Source organism: Neovison vison, chromosome 2 (genome assembly GCF_020171115.1).
Source record: "Neovison vison isolate M4711 chromosome 2, ASM_NN_V1, whole genome shotgun sequence".
Classification (NCBI taxonomy): domain Eukaryota; kingdom Metazoa; phylum Chordata; class Mammalia; order Carnivora; family Mustelidae; genus Neogale; species Neogale vison.
The window spans coordinates 189,139,285-189,155,810 of NC_058092.1; the positions used below are offsets into that span (position 1 = coordinate 189,139,285).

Below are 16,526 nucleotides of genomic sequence, written 5' to 3' on the forward strand. Positions count from 1 at the left end.
GCCATGTTAGGCTTCATAAACACACGACACACACACACACACACACACACACACACACACACAGAGCAGTGCTTAGCACCCAGAAGACAATGATTGGTAGCCTGTATTTTCCTTTTCCTCTTAAATTATGGGCATACACTTGCTATTCCTTGTCTGTCCCAGGCTAAATAAAGACTTGAACAGCCTGTGTTCTTGGAATCAAGAATTTAAATAAAAATTAGGTCTACATCAAGAAGCCTTAGGAGCTTGCTTCTTCCCCCATTAGAAGTTTACCCCTAGGTTTGACTTGAAGGATATCAACACAATTTGTGTAATTGGGAGTCTGCTTCCCTCCCAGTCCTTCATTCTGGCTCACATCTATGGATGTATAAGGGATTGTTACTTATTTGGAATTGACATAACATCTCTTCCTTCCTGGTCTTACTTCAGAACTGAATCTGACCTTTTGATCTTCCTTCTGCCCTCTTAGAGAAGAAATTGCAAACCATGACACCATGTAATTGCAGAATCTTCCCATTGGTTATAATGGAGCTATGGCCCAGGGAGTTTGTGACATGCCCAAGATCTCATAACTCTTAACACAAGTCACGCATCCTGTCCGTACCACCTACCAGTTCACTCAAGCGGCTCCTGGAACCTGGGTACAACCTGAAGTAAGAACTCCAGTTCTTTCTTTGGACATTCATATCTTTCAGTTTCTGCTCCTTACTCCCCTTTTTATGGTCAGGTTCCACTAGGCAGTGAGCCTTATGGCTCCCCCTCCTTCCCACCGCCACATGGAAGCAGGAGTGAAGTCTTGGCTTCAGAAGAGCTTGCTAACACTCTCTTCAGACTGTCCCGTCACGAGTCCTTTCCATTTCTTAATGGGAAAAAAACACATCCTTTGTTTGAGCCTGTGATAGATTAGCATGGCTTGGAGGGAGTGCTGGCTTTCCGAACTCCTGTGGGTGTGTCTCCGGATGAACATTTCTCTCTTTGACTTTGATTTCTCTCTCAGCAAGTGGGGGTGTAATTCGCCTTGACATCGCTGGCCATCAGCGCCACAATGAAATGGGCCTTCTTTGACTCAAAGTGACAGTCCTTGGCCCCTATGACATTGTTTCCATAGATTTGCAATGAAACAGTTTTATATTTTGCAAAACAGAGTGATCTCCTATGACTGGCATTGATGTGGTTTTGCCATGGTCTTCTGGAGGGTAGGGCTGTTTCCACTGACCCACTCTAAACTGCTTCCCCTTGTTCTGGAATCTGGGCACATTGCTCTTAAGCTGCTTGGGATGATGATTTTGTTTGTTTGTTTGGCTGTTTAATCATCGTTGAACACCATAATGTGTTCTGTCTTTGTGTAGGTACTTTTTTTTTTGGTGGGTTCCTAATATTCCAAGACCTTCGCTGCCCATCAGCAACCTTAACACTTCTGCCCTTCTACATTATAGTAGAAGGGGGTCAGTACCTTAGAGAAGGTACCTTTTCCTGGAAGGTGAGTTCCTCTGGTGCCTCTCACACTTAGAGACAATATGATGTATGGTCAGAGGGAAAATCAGTCTCTTAAACCTTTGTCCAAGATGTGGAAATCTTTGGGGGAGGTTATTAGAGCTGTACATTGGTAGTTGGTCTTTTTTCAGAGAAGCTTAATTCACATTCTGGTTGTCCTCAGCATTTTATAAGAATACATGGAGGCAGACAAGTAAGGATATTTCATCATTCCATCTAAAAAGAAGAGACTGTTGTGATACCCCCCCTTTTTTTCCCTAGAAAGTTCTAACCTTTGTACTCTGAATTTTACCATCTTAGTTAGGCAATATTGAATTATTAGGGAGGGCTTTACTAATATAGTGTTAGATTTGTTAGAATATTAAAATAGTTCTAGAATACTTCCTAAGCTTGCAACCTCCAGACTCCCACTCATATGTAAATGTGCTGGGGATTTAAAGCAAGATTTTCTTTTTTGCCACGAGGTGTGTCTTGTGGGGCAGGAACCAAGTTGTCCTTCTGTCTGGTATGCGGAGAGCCTGTGTCTTTTACAGCATACCACTGCCGAAGGGGTCCCTAAAGTGTGTGTGTGTGTGTGTGTGTTTTTTTTCTGCTATGAATTTTTCCGCCTGGTGTCAGAGGATCAGGCAAGCATTCTGTTCCCTGCCTGCTGCCCCAGCCCCTCCCCAAGATGTCAGGTTTGGGCTTTGCCTCGTCATGGACTCTGCTGGTGAGAATTTTCAGAACAACTCCATGTGCATACTTCTGACCTTGGCTCCTCCCTGTGGGTTGGGGGAGGAGTCCCAGGAGAGTGGATTCCTGGCAGAAGATGTGGGGAGCGCTTGAGCATGTGTTTGAGGGGAGATGGGATGTCAGGCTCTGGGAGTTCTCTGGAACAGTCTCCCAAGGCATTGTGACTATTTACATATTTTGAAAAAAAATAAGATCAAGCGTCTCAAAGGGATGGCTTTTCTTTTTACAGCCTTGGTTTGCACATTCTTTTAGATTGTGACCTGGCTCTTTCTCTCTGATAGTTGTAAACTGTATGGCCCAACTTTCTAAATGGGAAAGGAGAAGGGGTCATCGAGAGCCGGGGCTGCACGGAGAAGCCTGGGAATAGGAGCTGAGAGGTTGGCTTGTGAATTTGGGTGGAGGTAGGTGACCCTGCTTCCCAGGTGTGAAAGTCGTTAGACGACGTTGAACTTAAACACCCTCTTCGATGGCCTTGCCAGTCCGAATGTGCTTTTTCCCAGTCCTCCCCACTCCCCGTGTGTTTGTGTTCTTTAGCTCCAGCTGTTTGTGATATTTCACTGTCAAATACATAATTAACAATTTTGTAAGCCAAGTTTAGTGATGTTTTCACATTCATGCACTGAATGTCTTTTCTGTCTTAAGCCGGTTACATCTTTTTTATTTAAAGCTGCCTCCCCTCCCCTCCCACCCCCAACAAAACCTGTTTCTAGAAAATTTGTCATTCTAACATCTTTCCAAAGAGGGAACTGTATCAGAGTGGACTTGGGAAACTGTATCAAAGTGGATTTGGGAATACAGATGTAGACAGTGGTGTGGAATTGCTTTGGAATTTGAAACTGGTTGTGTAGACTGAGCTGTTGATGGATCCAGTTGTGAATAATTTTTTGAAACAGATGATGTCAGTGGCAGTTTTATGACTAGGATTTTGACAGACTAGCTTAAGTTGCTGGGATATGGGTGAGAAAGCAAGTCACAACTCAGGTTTGAGCCAATGAAGTAAAATCAAGGAGTTAAAAAAAATTAAGAAAGATCTGTTTACATTTGTTCTTTGAAAGCACATATTATAGTAGATTCTCCCACAGTATATTTTAAGTATTCTTTTTTTTTCCTTTTCCAATCTAAGGAAATTTATTGATATAAATAATCACATTAGGGTCAAAGGAGAAAACCAGATCATCTTAATAGAATTCAAAATTCATTTCTGATAAACTATTTTTAGTTTATGCGGATAACCTAGTATTACGTAGTGACTTAACATGATGGAAACTCGTTACCTTGAGTCAAAAGCAGACATCCTTCAGTGGTGCAATATTAGAGAAAGTCAGGACTGAGATAAGAGTGTCCATTTCTATTATGACTTAAATTCATCATTTTCTTCAATCTTGGAAGATCTCACCTATAGGTTTTGGTTACTCTGGGACTGAATCTTACCATTAGGCTCTCTGTTTTGGCCTGCCCCGTGTTTAAAAATTTGAAAAATTATTGAACCTTTAAAGAAACTGGAGGTTTCACCAGAAAAATCCTTACTTTGGGTTTCTCTTGAGAAGTCTAGCATGATGAGGCCTGTGCTCCTGAATGTCACATGGGGGCCAGAGGAGAGTGGTAACTCCCGCCTCTGTAACCCCAGGGGCTCATTGTCTAGGTCACAAGGGCCTCCCCTCACCTACCCGGCCCTGCAGGCTCTTGAGTTTGCAGTCAGTGCCTTAGTTAATGCAGGAAGTTAAGAAATAGAAATAGAAATAGTTATATAAATAACAAAAAAGAGGAGATCAAAATACCGTTTTTGAGGGAAGTGATTGTGAAGCTGGAAAACTTAACAGAAACAACATAAAAGTCCTAAATTAATGAGAGTTATAGGAAGTCAACAAAACAGAAAAATTCATATAGCAAAAGAGAAGGAATACGGGATCTCTTTTAGAATTAGTAGCAACAACAATGCCTGCAGATTAATTTCGCAAGACATACAGGACTTCTGCGGAAACTCTATAAAACCTTACTGAAGAAGGTAAAAGATAAGACCAAGGGCAAAAATGGCCATGGTCCCAAATAGTTTAAATTTATCAAACTGAAAACCCGTCCCCGAAGGGCTGCCCTTTTTAGAGAAAGGAGAGCAGTTGTGGGCTTGTTTTGCTATGGGTGCCTGAGGAATTGGGGCTACTCTGGGGTGTTTCCCAGGAAAGGGGGTACTGGGGATAGAAGCTCTGATGACCCTTTGTGTTTTGGGTTAGCAGACTCAGTAGTTGGTAAATGGCAGGCTGGGTCTCCATTCTCTTTCAGGAGCTCTTTTCCTGCAGTTAGGATTATTTGGTTTTCTTAGAAACCAGCCTTAGGCCAGGGTAGACTGGAGTCCTGGGGTACTGTCCCTGAGTGTCTGAGAATGGGGTCTGACCTCTCAAGTTGGATTATGGCCTTGTTTCCACATTTCCCTGTTTCTCTCTATTTAATGCCTTTTGAGGAGTTGAGTCTGTCAGTTGCTGGGTGCTTTCTGTTTTCAAAGTCTTTCAGTTTCCTGGAGGATTTGAGTCTATCCATTCTCCCCGCAGGAACAGATTTCAAGGTTCTGGGCTTGGGGAAAAAAAAAAAAAGTGCCCAGTGGGCCTAATTTTTGTCCATAATGATGGCCACCACCAGCACCCACAAGGAAAGAGATGAAGAATGGGTCCCAAAGGGAACATTTCTGGTTCTGCAGTTAGAGGAATTGATGAAACAAGAGGCATTTGAGTTGAAGGATTAAAAGAGTTGGCCCGTCTTGACATTTAATAGGATGCCCCAAGCTGCTTTTTCTGATTAAAATATTTATGCAGACATTCCTGCCCCTGTGTATTGTCAAGTTCATGGTCTACCCGCCCCCCCATTATTTCCCTTTAATGTTTGGTCTGCATTGCTCTTTTACTTTCTGGGAAACCCATGGGTTGTGGTCGCACTGTTTATTCCTTTTTGAGTGGCATTTGGAAAGTCCTTGCGCATGAGATTGCTGAAACTGGCCCATACCGCAACTATCTTATTAGAGAAATTCAAGGCTCATAGGAATGAAGATTTTGTACCTGAACCAAATACATTTTAAGTGTAAGTATTTATATTGATCAGTCCTTTGTAAAGTTCAATTCAGTGGGAGTTTCTTGGATCTTGGATCTGCCTATCTACCTAGGTACTTATGTGTCTACTTATTTCTAGGCTTAGGTTTCCTGGAGAGAATCTTAGATGGAGTTGAGCATAGCTTTGGGTTCAGACTTAGGTTCAAACCCTGGTGCTGTCACTTAGGAACGGTGTGGTCATGTGACCTTGAGCAAATGACCTCGCTACTCTTAAGACTCATGATCTACATCAAAGAGTTGTAAGAATCAAATAGGTAATATAATAAAAAAAACCTCACAATATGCTGGCGTACGTAAACTCTTAGTAAAATGCTAGCTGTATTAGCATTAATTCTGTGGGCCTTCGGATTACAGGTGGATTTAATTGTCTTGTGTTCTTTTTTTTTCATGGATTGTATTAAGCTTTGCTCTGATAAAAATGTGTATAGTTTTCAAAATGATAAGTATAATTTTTAAAACTGATAGTCTTTTTTTTTTTTAAAGCTGTTGCAGTGATAAATAATCCAGCGAGAGTCTTTAGCCCTCGTGGGTCTCTTCGTGATAACCCAGCAGCACAACCTTCATCATCTCTAACTGAGAAGTTCCAAGATTTACCCCCCACCCCCGAGTCTACCCAGGGTCTGGAGAGCTCCCCACCTTCGAAGACCCGAATCTGCAAGGCTTTTCAGTTGTTTCACTTGTCGATTGGGGAACCCATAAAACATTCAGGCAATCTAAATGATAAACAGGAAACAGCCAGCCATTATCTATATGAGGTAGAAATATCTATCTCACATCTATGGAGGGCTGATGCCACATTCCCGTTTTACTTGCGTTGACTCATTTACTGCTCACAGGTAGGAACTATTACACCCATTTTACAGAGGAGATAGGTTTCGAGTTAAATCATCAAGGGTGAATGGGAGGAAGCTGGTAGAGGGGAGATTTGAACTCTGTGAAGCCGGCACAGTTAACTGGTGGGCCCCTGGTTTCTCTGTGTTCTGATGCGCCGAGACTGTCCACCTTTGTGGGCAGCTGTTCTCCCTCCGCAGCCAGCTTCTGTTCCGACGGGCCCATGCCTGCGCTGGTAAACATTACGCAAAGTTGTCATGTTGCTGGAAGCCAGCTACCTTTTATGTGGGAGCCACTGATGGGAAATACGTAGAAAAATGGAGAGAGAGGGAGAGGAGAGGAAGAAGGAGCAGAGGTGAGTGCAGAGAAGGCATACAGAATGTGAGGAACATGGGGAGCAGGGTTTGGCTCGGGAGGTCCACCTCTCGAAGGCTACCATCGTGGAAAGCTTGTGTAACTGTACTAACAGCGCTGTGGTTTGCCCAGAGAGCTGAAGTGGGATCCTGAGCTACAGAGGTGCTTAGCCTCACGTGGAAAATGTTTCGAAGGAAAAATTGGAACTGCTGCATTCCTTAAGCCTTCAGAGTACATGGGTCTTTTTAAGTTTATTTTACACTGAGCAAGGCAGTGCCTGTCACACGCTGATTTCTCCCTCCCCTCTGGGTCTCAGCTGTCTTCCTAATAGGCAGCTGCCCAGAGTGGAGTGTGGCATTGTTAGCCATCCGGGGTGACCAGCCTGTCAGCCCGGCTGGCTGGAGCCCTGGACGCTGGAGGCGCCTGACAGCAACCCCATTTGCATCCTGTGCAGAGAACACCCACATCCTTTTTCATTAAGAGGAAAGTTACCCTAAAACACCAGACATGCTGGCTACTGGAGACCCTCAAATAGCTTCTTTGGGATCCCATCCTTCACTATGACAGCCTCAGGAGCAGTAGCTTCCAAATTACTTTCTTTTTACAATGTTTAAAACTGTTTTTCCAAGCAAGGTTTTTTCGGCTGAGCCCGAAGAGAGATAACAGATCATAGAGACGTTGTTCGGGTTAAAGAATGAAGGAGAAGCCGCCTCCTCTCTCCTGCTTTGTCCCGAGAATATCTCCATGTAATCGCCTGGTTCCGAGGAATACAGCTTGAGAATTACTGTTCATGGCAGAAGGCAGTTTTAATCTTGTAGGATTTCCCTTCCTGGTTTTTACTTGCACTTTAACTGAGTGGCTTCTATAGCTGACCTTCTCAAATGGCAAAGGGTTAAGAATATCATAAAAAATTAAGCCAAGCTCTTCTCAGGACAATTTGTAAGCCCTGTGTCCCAAATGGCTTTGGGGAAGGGATGTGACATTGTATAATGACTTCTCAGAAAATTTGTTACGTTTTTCTCCTTTCTCTATCTCTATTCTTCTCTCCTTCTTTCCCCCCCTCCCCATTCCTGATTTGATGAAACTGTTTGTGATGTCCAGCATATATTTTGCTGTTCACTTTTTTTTTTGCTAAAGTGTTGTTGTACTTTAGCAATTTATAACTATGATCAATGTTGTGACCTTAGGGAAATTGCTTATATAATTATAGAAAGTTTACAGTCGTAAGACAAGGAATGGGGAAAATATATCACTGTAAAATATAAATATGTTTAAATTACATTTAGGATTTGGAATAGTTCCTTGCTTGTGTTTTACAGAGTAATCTGTGATTTAAATCAGGTTTAGTTGTGTTTTTTCCCCCCTAAATTGGGTATTATAAATCAAGAGTAGATGCTGGATATAGCACACAAGAGGATTTCTTATACATTTTAATGTTGCATAAGTAAGAAATACCAGTAGTTCAGCAGTAAAATTGCAAATGTAAGCAAAAGTGAAGATTTTTCCAAATTTAACTAGGTTGCATTTGTTTAGTAAACTCTAGCAATAATTTACTGTTTTATTACGTTTGCCTTTGAGATCTGGGCTGACTTTTTTGTTCCCTTCCTTAAGAAAGAAAAGGGAGGTACATTACTGTAATTGCTCAGAGCTAGGAAAAAAAAAGCAAGAGTACCATTTTGCTTTCCCCACCTGTGACACATAAACTTAAAAAAGGAGAAGGAGGGAAAGTAGAACACTTATTAGGATTAAATGTATTCATGGATGTATCAGTCACACAAACTGGGCACTTATTTTTGGTTGGGTCAGGCTTTCCATTTGTGCCATCTGTTGTGAGACTGTTTTTGTGCAAAAGGAATTAAAGTGTTAGGCCCCCTTTTGCATGTGTAAGCTGCGGGCAGGGGTGGGGACTGGTGAGCACAGGAAGCCATGGAAGTCCGTTGGGAATGGGCGCGTCTATGTCTGGAGGTCTCGTGGGATCTCTGGAAGACAGGTAGGTTTCACTCAAGCTAGTCTCTGCTACACCACAGGGGTGAATTTCATTGTGTGAAGAGGGGTCACGTGCTCCAGAATGGATGCTGACCTCGGGGAGAAGGTGGGCGGACGGCTGGACCTCTCAGTCAGCGATGAGGCTTGGTGTGTTGCGCTCCCGGTGGGAGGGATTGTCGCCCACCACCCCTCCTCCTGCCGCACGCTTCAGATGGTTAACATGGACCCCAGCTTAGTTTAACTGTGGTTGGAGAGAAGTGAACTCTGGGATTGGGTTGGATGATGTTGATTAATAGGAGTGAGAGGGTGAGAGACTCCAGGGCCAAGCAGTAGGTCCATCTTGGTGGCATCTGATGTTGATTGGCTTTGTCCTGCGCGGCTGCGCTCGGAGAGCGGACATTAAGATTAAGTGATGCTGTCGTGTTGAGGAGCACGGCACTGCATCATTCTGGGAAGAGACAGCTGGGGTGGTTAATCCTTCATCACCAAGGGAGCACTGCCAGCGGAAAGATATACAGCCAAAGATAACCCTCCATAACTTGTGCTAAAGATCAGAAAACTTTGAATTCACATCCATCTGCTTAGTCTGGGGTGAAGATGAAAGATAGGCAGAATAGGAAATAAAAAACTCCTGAGGGATTAATCTTAGGCACGGTATGTAGCCCACAGAGTGAGCAGGCGGGAGAGAAACTTTTACGTGGCGTTAAAAGGGAATTAAATGCGCCCGGTTTCATAGCAGCCTCCTAAAGTAAAATTAAATGATACACACTCTCATCTTTCTGTTGCATTGCCATCATTTCACCCCAAAAGGCTATCTATCCCCCCCATTAGACCTCCTCTGAAATTTTTTTTAAGGATGTGCCTTTAATTCTCTACCTATGGACAAAGCATATGAGCAAGGAACGTTGGAAATACCTAATGAGTAGGAAGAGAGAGATTTTGGTTTTCTCCTCTGTGATTTTTTAACAAGATAGTCACAAAGTCTGTGTGTCGTCTCTGTGTGTGTGTATCTGAGTGTGAATCTGCAGTGTTCTCGTTGTGAATATTTCTGAACAGCTGCAATGATTTTATATATCATGTGTAATCGAATTATGCATTGTTGTCATACCAAAGTGATGTGCAGGGGGAAAATAAATCAGGAAGGGAAATAAATTAGAGGCCCCTCGCACATCTGCAGCTTCTCTGTTAGCACAGTGGTCAGGCTGGGGAATGTCTGGTGCAAGGTGAGAATGTTAGGGACCTACACGTTCTGTCCTCAAGTGACTTCCTGTGTTCAGTTTAAAGGGAAGTTTTGTTTTCTTTGAAACCTTTTGGGGGTATTTTTGTCTTTTCCCCTGCCAGTTTGGTATTTGAGAGTGTGAGTGAGAGTCTCACTTTGGGGCCTAGGCCATTTGTGCTGATGGGCAGAGGCAACCTGTTCTTCCTCTGCCAGACTTAGCCTCACTTGGGCGCTACAGGGCTGCAGCCGTTTGAAGGGAGGGAATAGGGAAGACGTGAGACAATGGAACACAAGAATTCGGTTAAATGAGGAAATGGAAGTAAAAATGAACAGTCGGTGGAGAGAGACCAGAGTTGAAGTTCCTGCTAGGCATCGTGAACTTAAGTCTCTTTCTCTCTCTGTGTTACAGTTGTAAAACTCGAGCTCAAGAAAGAGGTGAATTGTCTTAGGAAGGAGAAAGGGTCAGGGTACTGCTGGGAGATTAAAGGAAGAAAAACATGAAGTTTTTTCCTATATTTTTGGGTTAGATGATATCAGTCTTTTTCTGATATCCTGGGGAAGGCGTCTTAGAGAAGATGACTATTCGTATGGTAAATTTTACATCTCGGATGGCCCAGGATGGTCTTGAACATACAGATGATGTACTAATATGGGCATATGCCAATATATCCCATAGATGTATGTATAAGATTAAAGTTTATCTTAAGGTTTTTACAAGTTTATTTAAAAGTTAATTTTACAGTTTAAAATTTTGGTTTTTATTTTCAGTAGACGATTTATTAAATGGCAAAGTGTGACTTAATTTCCTATGTAAGACTTCAATAAATCTTCAGAAAAGATAACTACCTCTTGTCAGACCATGAGGTTTCATTTCGGATCCAGAAAAAAGTGGTGGTGACTTGGGGAGAAAGTGGATTATATTCATAATTCCCAACGTGCCAAGCTTGGGGTGGGGGTGGGGTGGTCGTTCACCCAGGAGGAGCTGATCCAAGTGTCTCTCTTCTTGAAAGACCATCACATTGGGTTCACTTGCCCGAGAAGGTGGTAAGGAAACTTGGCATTCTTAACAGATTCATTTTTATTTATTTATTTATTTATTTTTAAATTTATTTATTTTTTTTAAAGGTTTTATTTATTTATTTGAGAGAGATAGAGAGAGAGCACGAGCGAGGAGAAGGTCAGAAGGAGAAGCAGACTCCCCATGGAGCTGGGAGCCTGATGTGGGACTCGATCCCGGGACTCCAGGATCATGAACTGAGCTGAAGGCAGTTGCCCAACCAACTTGAGCCACCCAGGTGCCCTCTTAACAGATTCATTAAGGGGAAAAGAAGAGGGTGGCGATTCTGAAAGTGCCACCATGTGGAGGGTGGCAGGGCAAGATGTGCAAAGAAGTGTAAGACTCAGACGTTATGTGGTTACCTTCATCGGTTTGAGTCTTAGTCTCGAATGCCCTATTTGCTGAGTCTAGACCTTTCCCTGCCAGATCCATCCTGAGTGTCCTCTGACTCGAATCACCACCGATCCAAATGGCCAGAAGACCAGGTGGGGGGGATGGTTGATACTCTCCAAGCTTGGAGTAAAATGGAATATGTGGAAGATGTGATATAAGGGCCTCCATTTAGGGCAGTGATTGCTTTTTAGGGGATTTTATACTTGGGAACAAATCACTGGACCAGTGAATGTCAGTGACTGCTGGGTGGTATATATATTTTTTCTATTTGGATGCCCAGATTTTTTTTGGTTTTTGCTGTTTGTGGTAAATGTAGGTTTTCTGTTGTCTGGTCTTTTGAGAGATTTGACTGGTTTCAAGGACAATGGAAACCTCCATGTTATTCCCTGAGCATCTGATGAGATTATGGCCAAATGTCTCTGAGCTCCTGCCTTATTTCCTATTATAGTAAATCAATGTGTGAAGCCTGACATAGGCGTACCTTGTGTCATGCAAATGTTGCAGGGGAGGAGTGGTAAAGGAAACATGGTGCTAAACCCAGAATCAGCAGACCTGGGTTTGGTTTTGACTTTGGTCTTTGCTTCCCCGGATTCCCAGTCTTCCTGTTAGCATCGCTGTGTTACCTCCAAACCTAGAGACTTGAAACAACTATTTTATTATGTGCTCATGGAATCCATGCATTAGGAATTGAGACAGGGCAGAGTGGAAGGGGTTGTCTTTGGTCCACAAGCTTGGAGCTTCCCTTGGAAAGAGTTAAAAGCTGGGGGTGAGCTGATGCTGGGGCTGGAGTCATCTACCTGAAAGCTCATCCAGACATGCATCTGGCATCTAGGTTGGGATGACTTGGTGACTGGAACTACTGAATGGAGCCTTGTACATGTCCTCTTCACATGGCTAAGTTCCTTGTGCTGTGGCTGCTTCAGGGGTATTTATGGGATTTTTTTTTTTTTGCATGGCAGCTCAGGACTCCAAGCATTAGTGTTCTGGTGCGGAGGCAGAAGCTGTGCCCCACAGTGGGCCTTCCATGTACTCTCTCTCTGAAAGCAACACAGGTCTGCCCAGAGGCCAGGGGCCTTTGTCTGCCACGTGATGAGGAAACAACAATGTCCCATTCCAGAAGAGCATACTGGGTGGGAGAGATGTTGTAGCCATCTTTGGAACATCTGCCACACTCAGGTTCCTTTTCTAAGAATGACTATTGCTGGGTTAGGGCAAGAATTAATTGGCGAGACCTCTTTCAATATTAAAATTATGTCCTCCCATAAATAAAAACCCAATTGCCTTTAAAAAAGGATAACTTTGAAAGTGATGATAGGCTCTGAGATTCTACTTGAGGATATCTTTATCTAGGTAGGTACCCTGTTACTATCTAAAATAATCTGTTAGGCAATGGGAAGGACACTGATAGGAGGGATGCAGGTTCTGTTTTTTTCCCTCCTAAGTTATTTCAACTGAATTTTACACTACAGTGATTCTTTTTGTTATCCCAGCTTTATTTCTCTCGTGGCTTATGGGTAGTTAGGTGGTAGGCTCCTATCTCACCAGTATTGCCATGAATGTTGACTTGGAGATGAGTTAAATGTTTGACCTGTAGGCTTTAAGACTGGAATGGAAGTTGGGGATCTGGGAGATGACTGGGTTTTGAAGTATGACCCATGAACACTTGTGGCTTATCCTCTTGTGCTGACACAAGGATTAGGTTGGAATAGATGGTGAACTTCTGGAGAAAGCTTTTTCCTTGTTGGGAGATTAGATGATCACCTTTGGCATTGGTGCAGATCTGACCCTGGACATGAGGTCTAAAGGGGGGTGGCCGTGGGGTAGCTGTGCCCAGGAAGGCATCACAATTAAGGAGGGAAGAGGTTAATACACTGACTAATGTTTCAGTTTACAGACACTGGCCCCTCTCTTTGTTCTGTTTTATCATACACATTCATCACATTCAACCTGGCAACCCTACCAAATAGCTATTTAAGTTGTAAAAATGAATCATAGCACAATTTCATGAACTGTGTGATATAACTGAATCTAATCACATTATACAGCAGGGCCTTTGCGAGCCTGGTGTCCCTGGTTCTGGGCTTCCTCAGAATAAGTAAGTAAATAAATAGACTTCATTACATATAATAACAGCAAGGTGGTTAGGCAAGGAAGCATCCAGATGTTTAACACTGGACCATGGTGTCCTTCCAATCTAGCTCACCCTTGAAAGGCCCACAAAAAGGCCTTGTCACCTATGGTCTGCCTTCTGCATGTGGCCAGTCAGTTTCCCAGTTTATTAAAGAAATGGCAGGAGAGTAAACCCCATAAATGAGGACTACAAGGAAGGGCACTACTCCAGTTCATGTCCACAGAATTTCAGGGCACTCTTGCTTGGTACCGACTGGAAGGATGGATAAACATACAGTCTCTACCCCCCAGGACCACTCTCAACAAGGGGGCCTACTCATGCATCAAACATCTTTCTAGGTGCTTTTTATGTGTCTCTTTATTTGACTGTAAAAGATAAAGCTTGAGCTATAGTATCATCTCTGTTGTTATAGATGAGGAAATGGGAGCTTACAGAGGTCAAGTCACTCAAGGTCACCCAGCCAGTAAATGTCAGGGTGGAGACTGGAACCCCCTTCTGGGTGGTGGAAGAGCCCAGAGAGGAGGGTGGGTTGGGGTGGGGGGGGCAGACCTCAGGAGCAGGGAGCAGCCTGGTGGTCGAGGTGCCCACGTGTGCCATCCAAAGTTACACTTGATCCCCTGTGTGCTTAGGAGCCCACGTGCTGGCGGGCTGACCAGAGCGGAGCTTGCCTGAGGGGGTGGGGTCAGGCCCAAGAGCGCTGCCCTGGGCCAGCGTTGGGGGGTAAGAAAGGCGCGGGCTGAGCCTGAGCTGGGGAAGTCTTGCTGGGGAGAATCTGCTCCCTGTAAGAGCGCCTCTGCCCCCACATCGCCTTCCTCCCCAGTAGACAGATACTGACAGCGAGCTGTGCTCATTCTCTCTTCTTTCTTCCCTGCCTCCCTGCTTCCTCATTCATCACTTGCCCTTTTTCTTTGTCTCCCTCTTTGTTTCCTTTTCATTCTTTTCTTTGGCTCCCCCTTTCATTTTTCTTCCCCTTCTTTTGCTGCCCTGGTGTTTCCTTTCCTCCCTTCCAAAGGCTTGGCAGTCACCCCACCCCCGTTCCTTCTTCCTCTCCTCCCCCGCCGCCGCTGCTTCCCTTTCCTATGGAATATATAAATAAATATATATATGTATTTTTTTTTTTCCCTCTCTGTTTTTCTCTTGGTTGTGTCAGCATATTTTAGACTGCTGGGCTTTGCATGTTTTGCAGCTGGTTTTGATGCAGTTGTCAGATGGTGATGGATGACTATCATCATTTAAAATGTAAGAGAAAATGCCTTGGCACAGAGAGACAAGATCCACTGCCGTCTGCCAGCCTGGATCGGCATGGCCACCATTTTCCTCGCCCCTCTTCCGCCTCCCGCCCTGCTCCCACTGCCCTTGCCAGAATCTGCAAAAGTCATCGTGAGCCGTGCAGCACCGGGCTCTCTCCTCCTATAATATCACTTCGGTAGTTGTCAGATCATATGAAACGTCAAAATTCATGTGGCCTCTGTGAAGAGATATATTTAGTCCAGCTGCCGCGTACCTACACGTTCCCCCTGACACTGACATATTAGTTAGGCTGTCTTTTGCAATCTGATATCTTTAAATTTGCCACCTTGTTAAGTTTTGATTAATGTGATTCCATTTCACTAAAGTAATTGGCTTGGCCTGTTGTAAAAAATAATCAGCCCCCTCTACGGAACAAATGCTAGAACATGCTAATGAGGGAGTGAGTTCGTTACAATGATGGCGTGGACTGACAGTTATTAATGATTGTTATGATAAACAGACGAGTGTGAATTGGGATGAGTTGGGCAAAAGTGACAGTTTAAAAATAACGTATATTGGAAAGTACTAACGAAGTAATATACTGTTAGGAAAACAATCATGCAAGTTGTCAAGGAAAGAAGTGTAATTATACAGCCACATGGGCTGCTTGGGAGGACAGGGACCTGCCTGATAATGGACACATTTTTTGTTGGCAAGAGGGAAATATGTTATGGCAGAAAGAAGTGCAGATTGATAAATTAATTGGTCCTTCTCACAGCTCTGAGAGCAAACTTGGCCGGCAGTCATCACACGGATTAGGGAGACGACGTTGCCCAATGCCTCTTTGCCCCAGAATCTCCCCAGTCCTCCTTGCCAGGCTCTTCCAAGGCATCTCTTGTCTCCTCTTCTCACCCAACTTCACGAGCTGCAACAAGTTGTAGAAACGTGTCCCGAGGCTGGCTGCACCAAGTGCAACTCGGAGCTGGAACGCTGGCAGCCATGTTCATTTTTTTTTTTCCTTTCTTTTTTTTTAAGACCCTGAAGACGTAAATGCTCTATTGTTGCTAAAGTCTTTGGCTGTGATGGAGGCAGTTATGGGTGGTTTCCAGCTCTGTGTAGGAGACTATGAGGGCTCACACAGGCTGGGGACTGGGTACAAGGGATGTGCCAATTCGTGCTTCCAATGCCAGCAAGTCGCTGTTGGCTCTTTGCATAATTAGGCAAGACAGAAGTGGTGTATGTGTGTGTGTGTGTGTGAGTGTGAGTGACAGAGAGAGGGAAGGGGAGGGAGGGAGGGAAAGACTTGTCGGAAAAAGAGACTGAAATGACCGGGAAGTGTCAGGAGGAGCAGAGGTGTGGTCTTGAAGGGTTGACTGAGTCTGATGGTTCACAGCCATCCTACTGGTGTTTGCTGACTTGATGGATAAGGGAGGCAGGTAAGAGGAGGTGAAGGAGGGGGGAGACAAGAATATTTTGTGATGCCCGTATAGGCTCGGGTTCTGGATTTCTGTCTTGGCCTAGACTCTTGATTGCATTTAACCAGTAACCAATTTAAAGTCGCGTAGCATACGTGGAAGATTTATAAAGATGCTGAATTATTTTGTGGAACCCAAGATCAAAGATGTAGCTGGGCCTTACAGCAAGTGGGAATCAGACTTGAAGGGGAACCAAGATATCTAGTCTAAGTCTCTCTTGACCTATTTCTCTTTCTCTGACCCTCTAATCCTGCCCCTTTCTGCTGCCATTCATCTCTCCCCCCACCAAGCTATGAGGGCCAGGAAACTGAAGGTAAGTCATGGCCTCAGAGATTTTGTTTGTCTGAAGATAGGGCATTTATCCAAATGTTAGACTTCTTAGAAAGGGAGCTTAACTTCCCTCTGGGTGGCCCAGCTCCTATGGTTTGGGAATATAGCAAGGAAGCTGCTGATGTTGACTGTGATACTTTGTTTTTCATGTAACTGTTCTATCAGGAAGGTGTTCTCCTTACTCAACGGATGAGGGACA

General features: G+C 44.0%; 1 protein-coding gene across 2 annotated transcripts in view; it reads left to right on the top strand.

Moving 5' to 3' along the window:
* LRMDA (leucine rich melanocyte differentiation associated) overlaps positions 1-16,526 on the top strand; it is a 1,057,234-nt gene that overhangs the window by 185,613 nt on the left and 855,095 nt on the right. Inside the window, exon 1 of one of the 2 annotated variants that reach the window (XM_044239884.1) lies at positions 15,842-15,958. The exons of the other annotated variant lie outside the window; for it this stretch is intronic. Within the exon in view, the coding sequence (XP_044095819.1) occupies positions 15,942-15,958 (17 nt within the window). The 5' untranslated portion in view covers positions 15,842-15,941. Of the gene's footprint in view, positions 1-15,841; positions 15,959-16,526 lie in introns of those variants that run through there. 2 annotated transcript variants of the gene reach the window in all.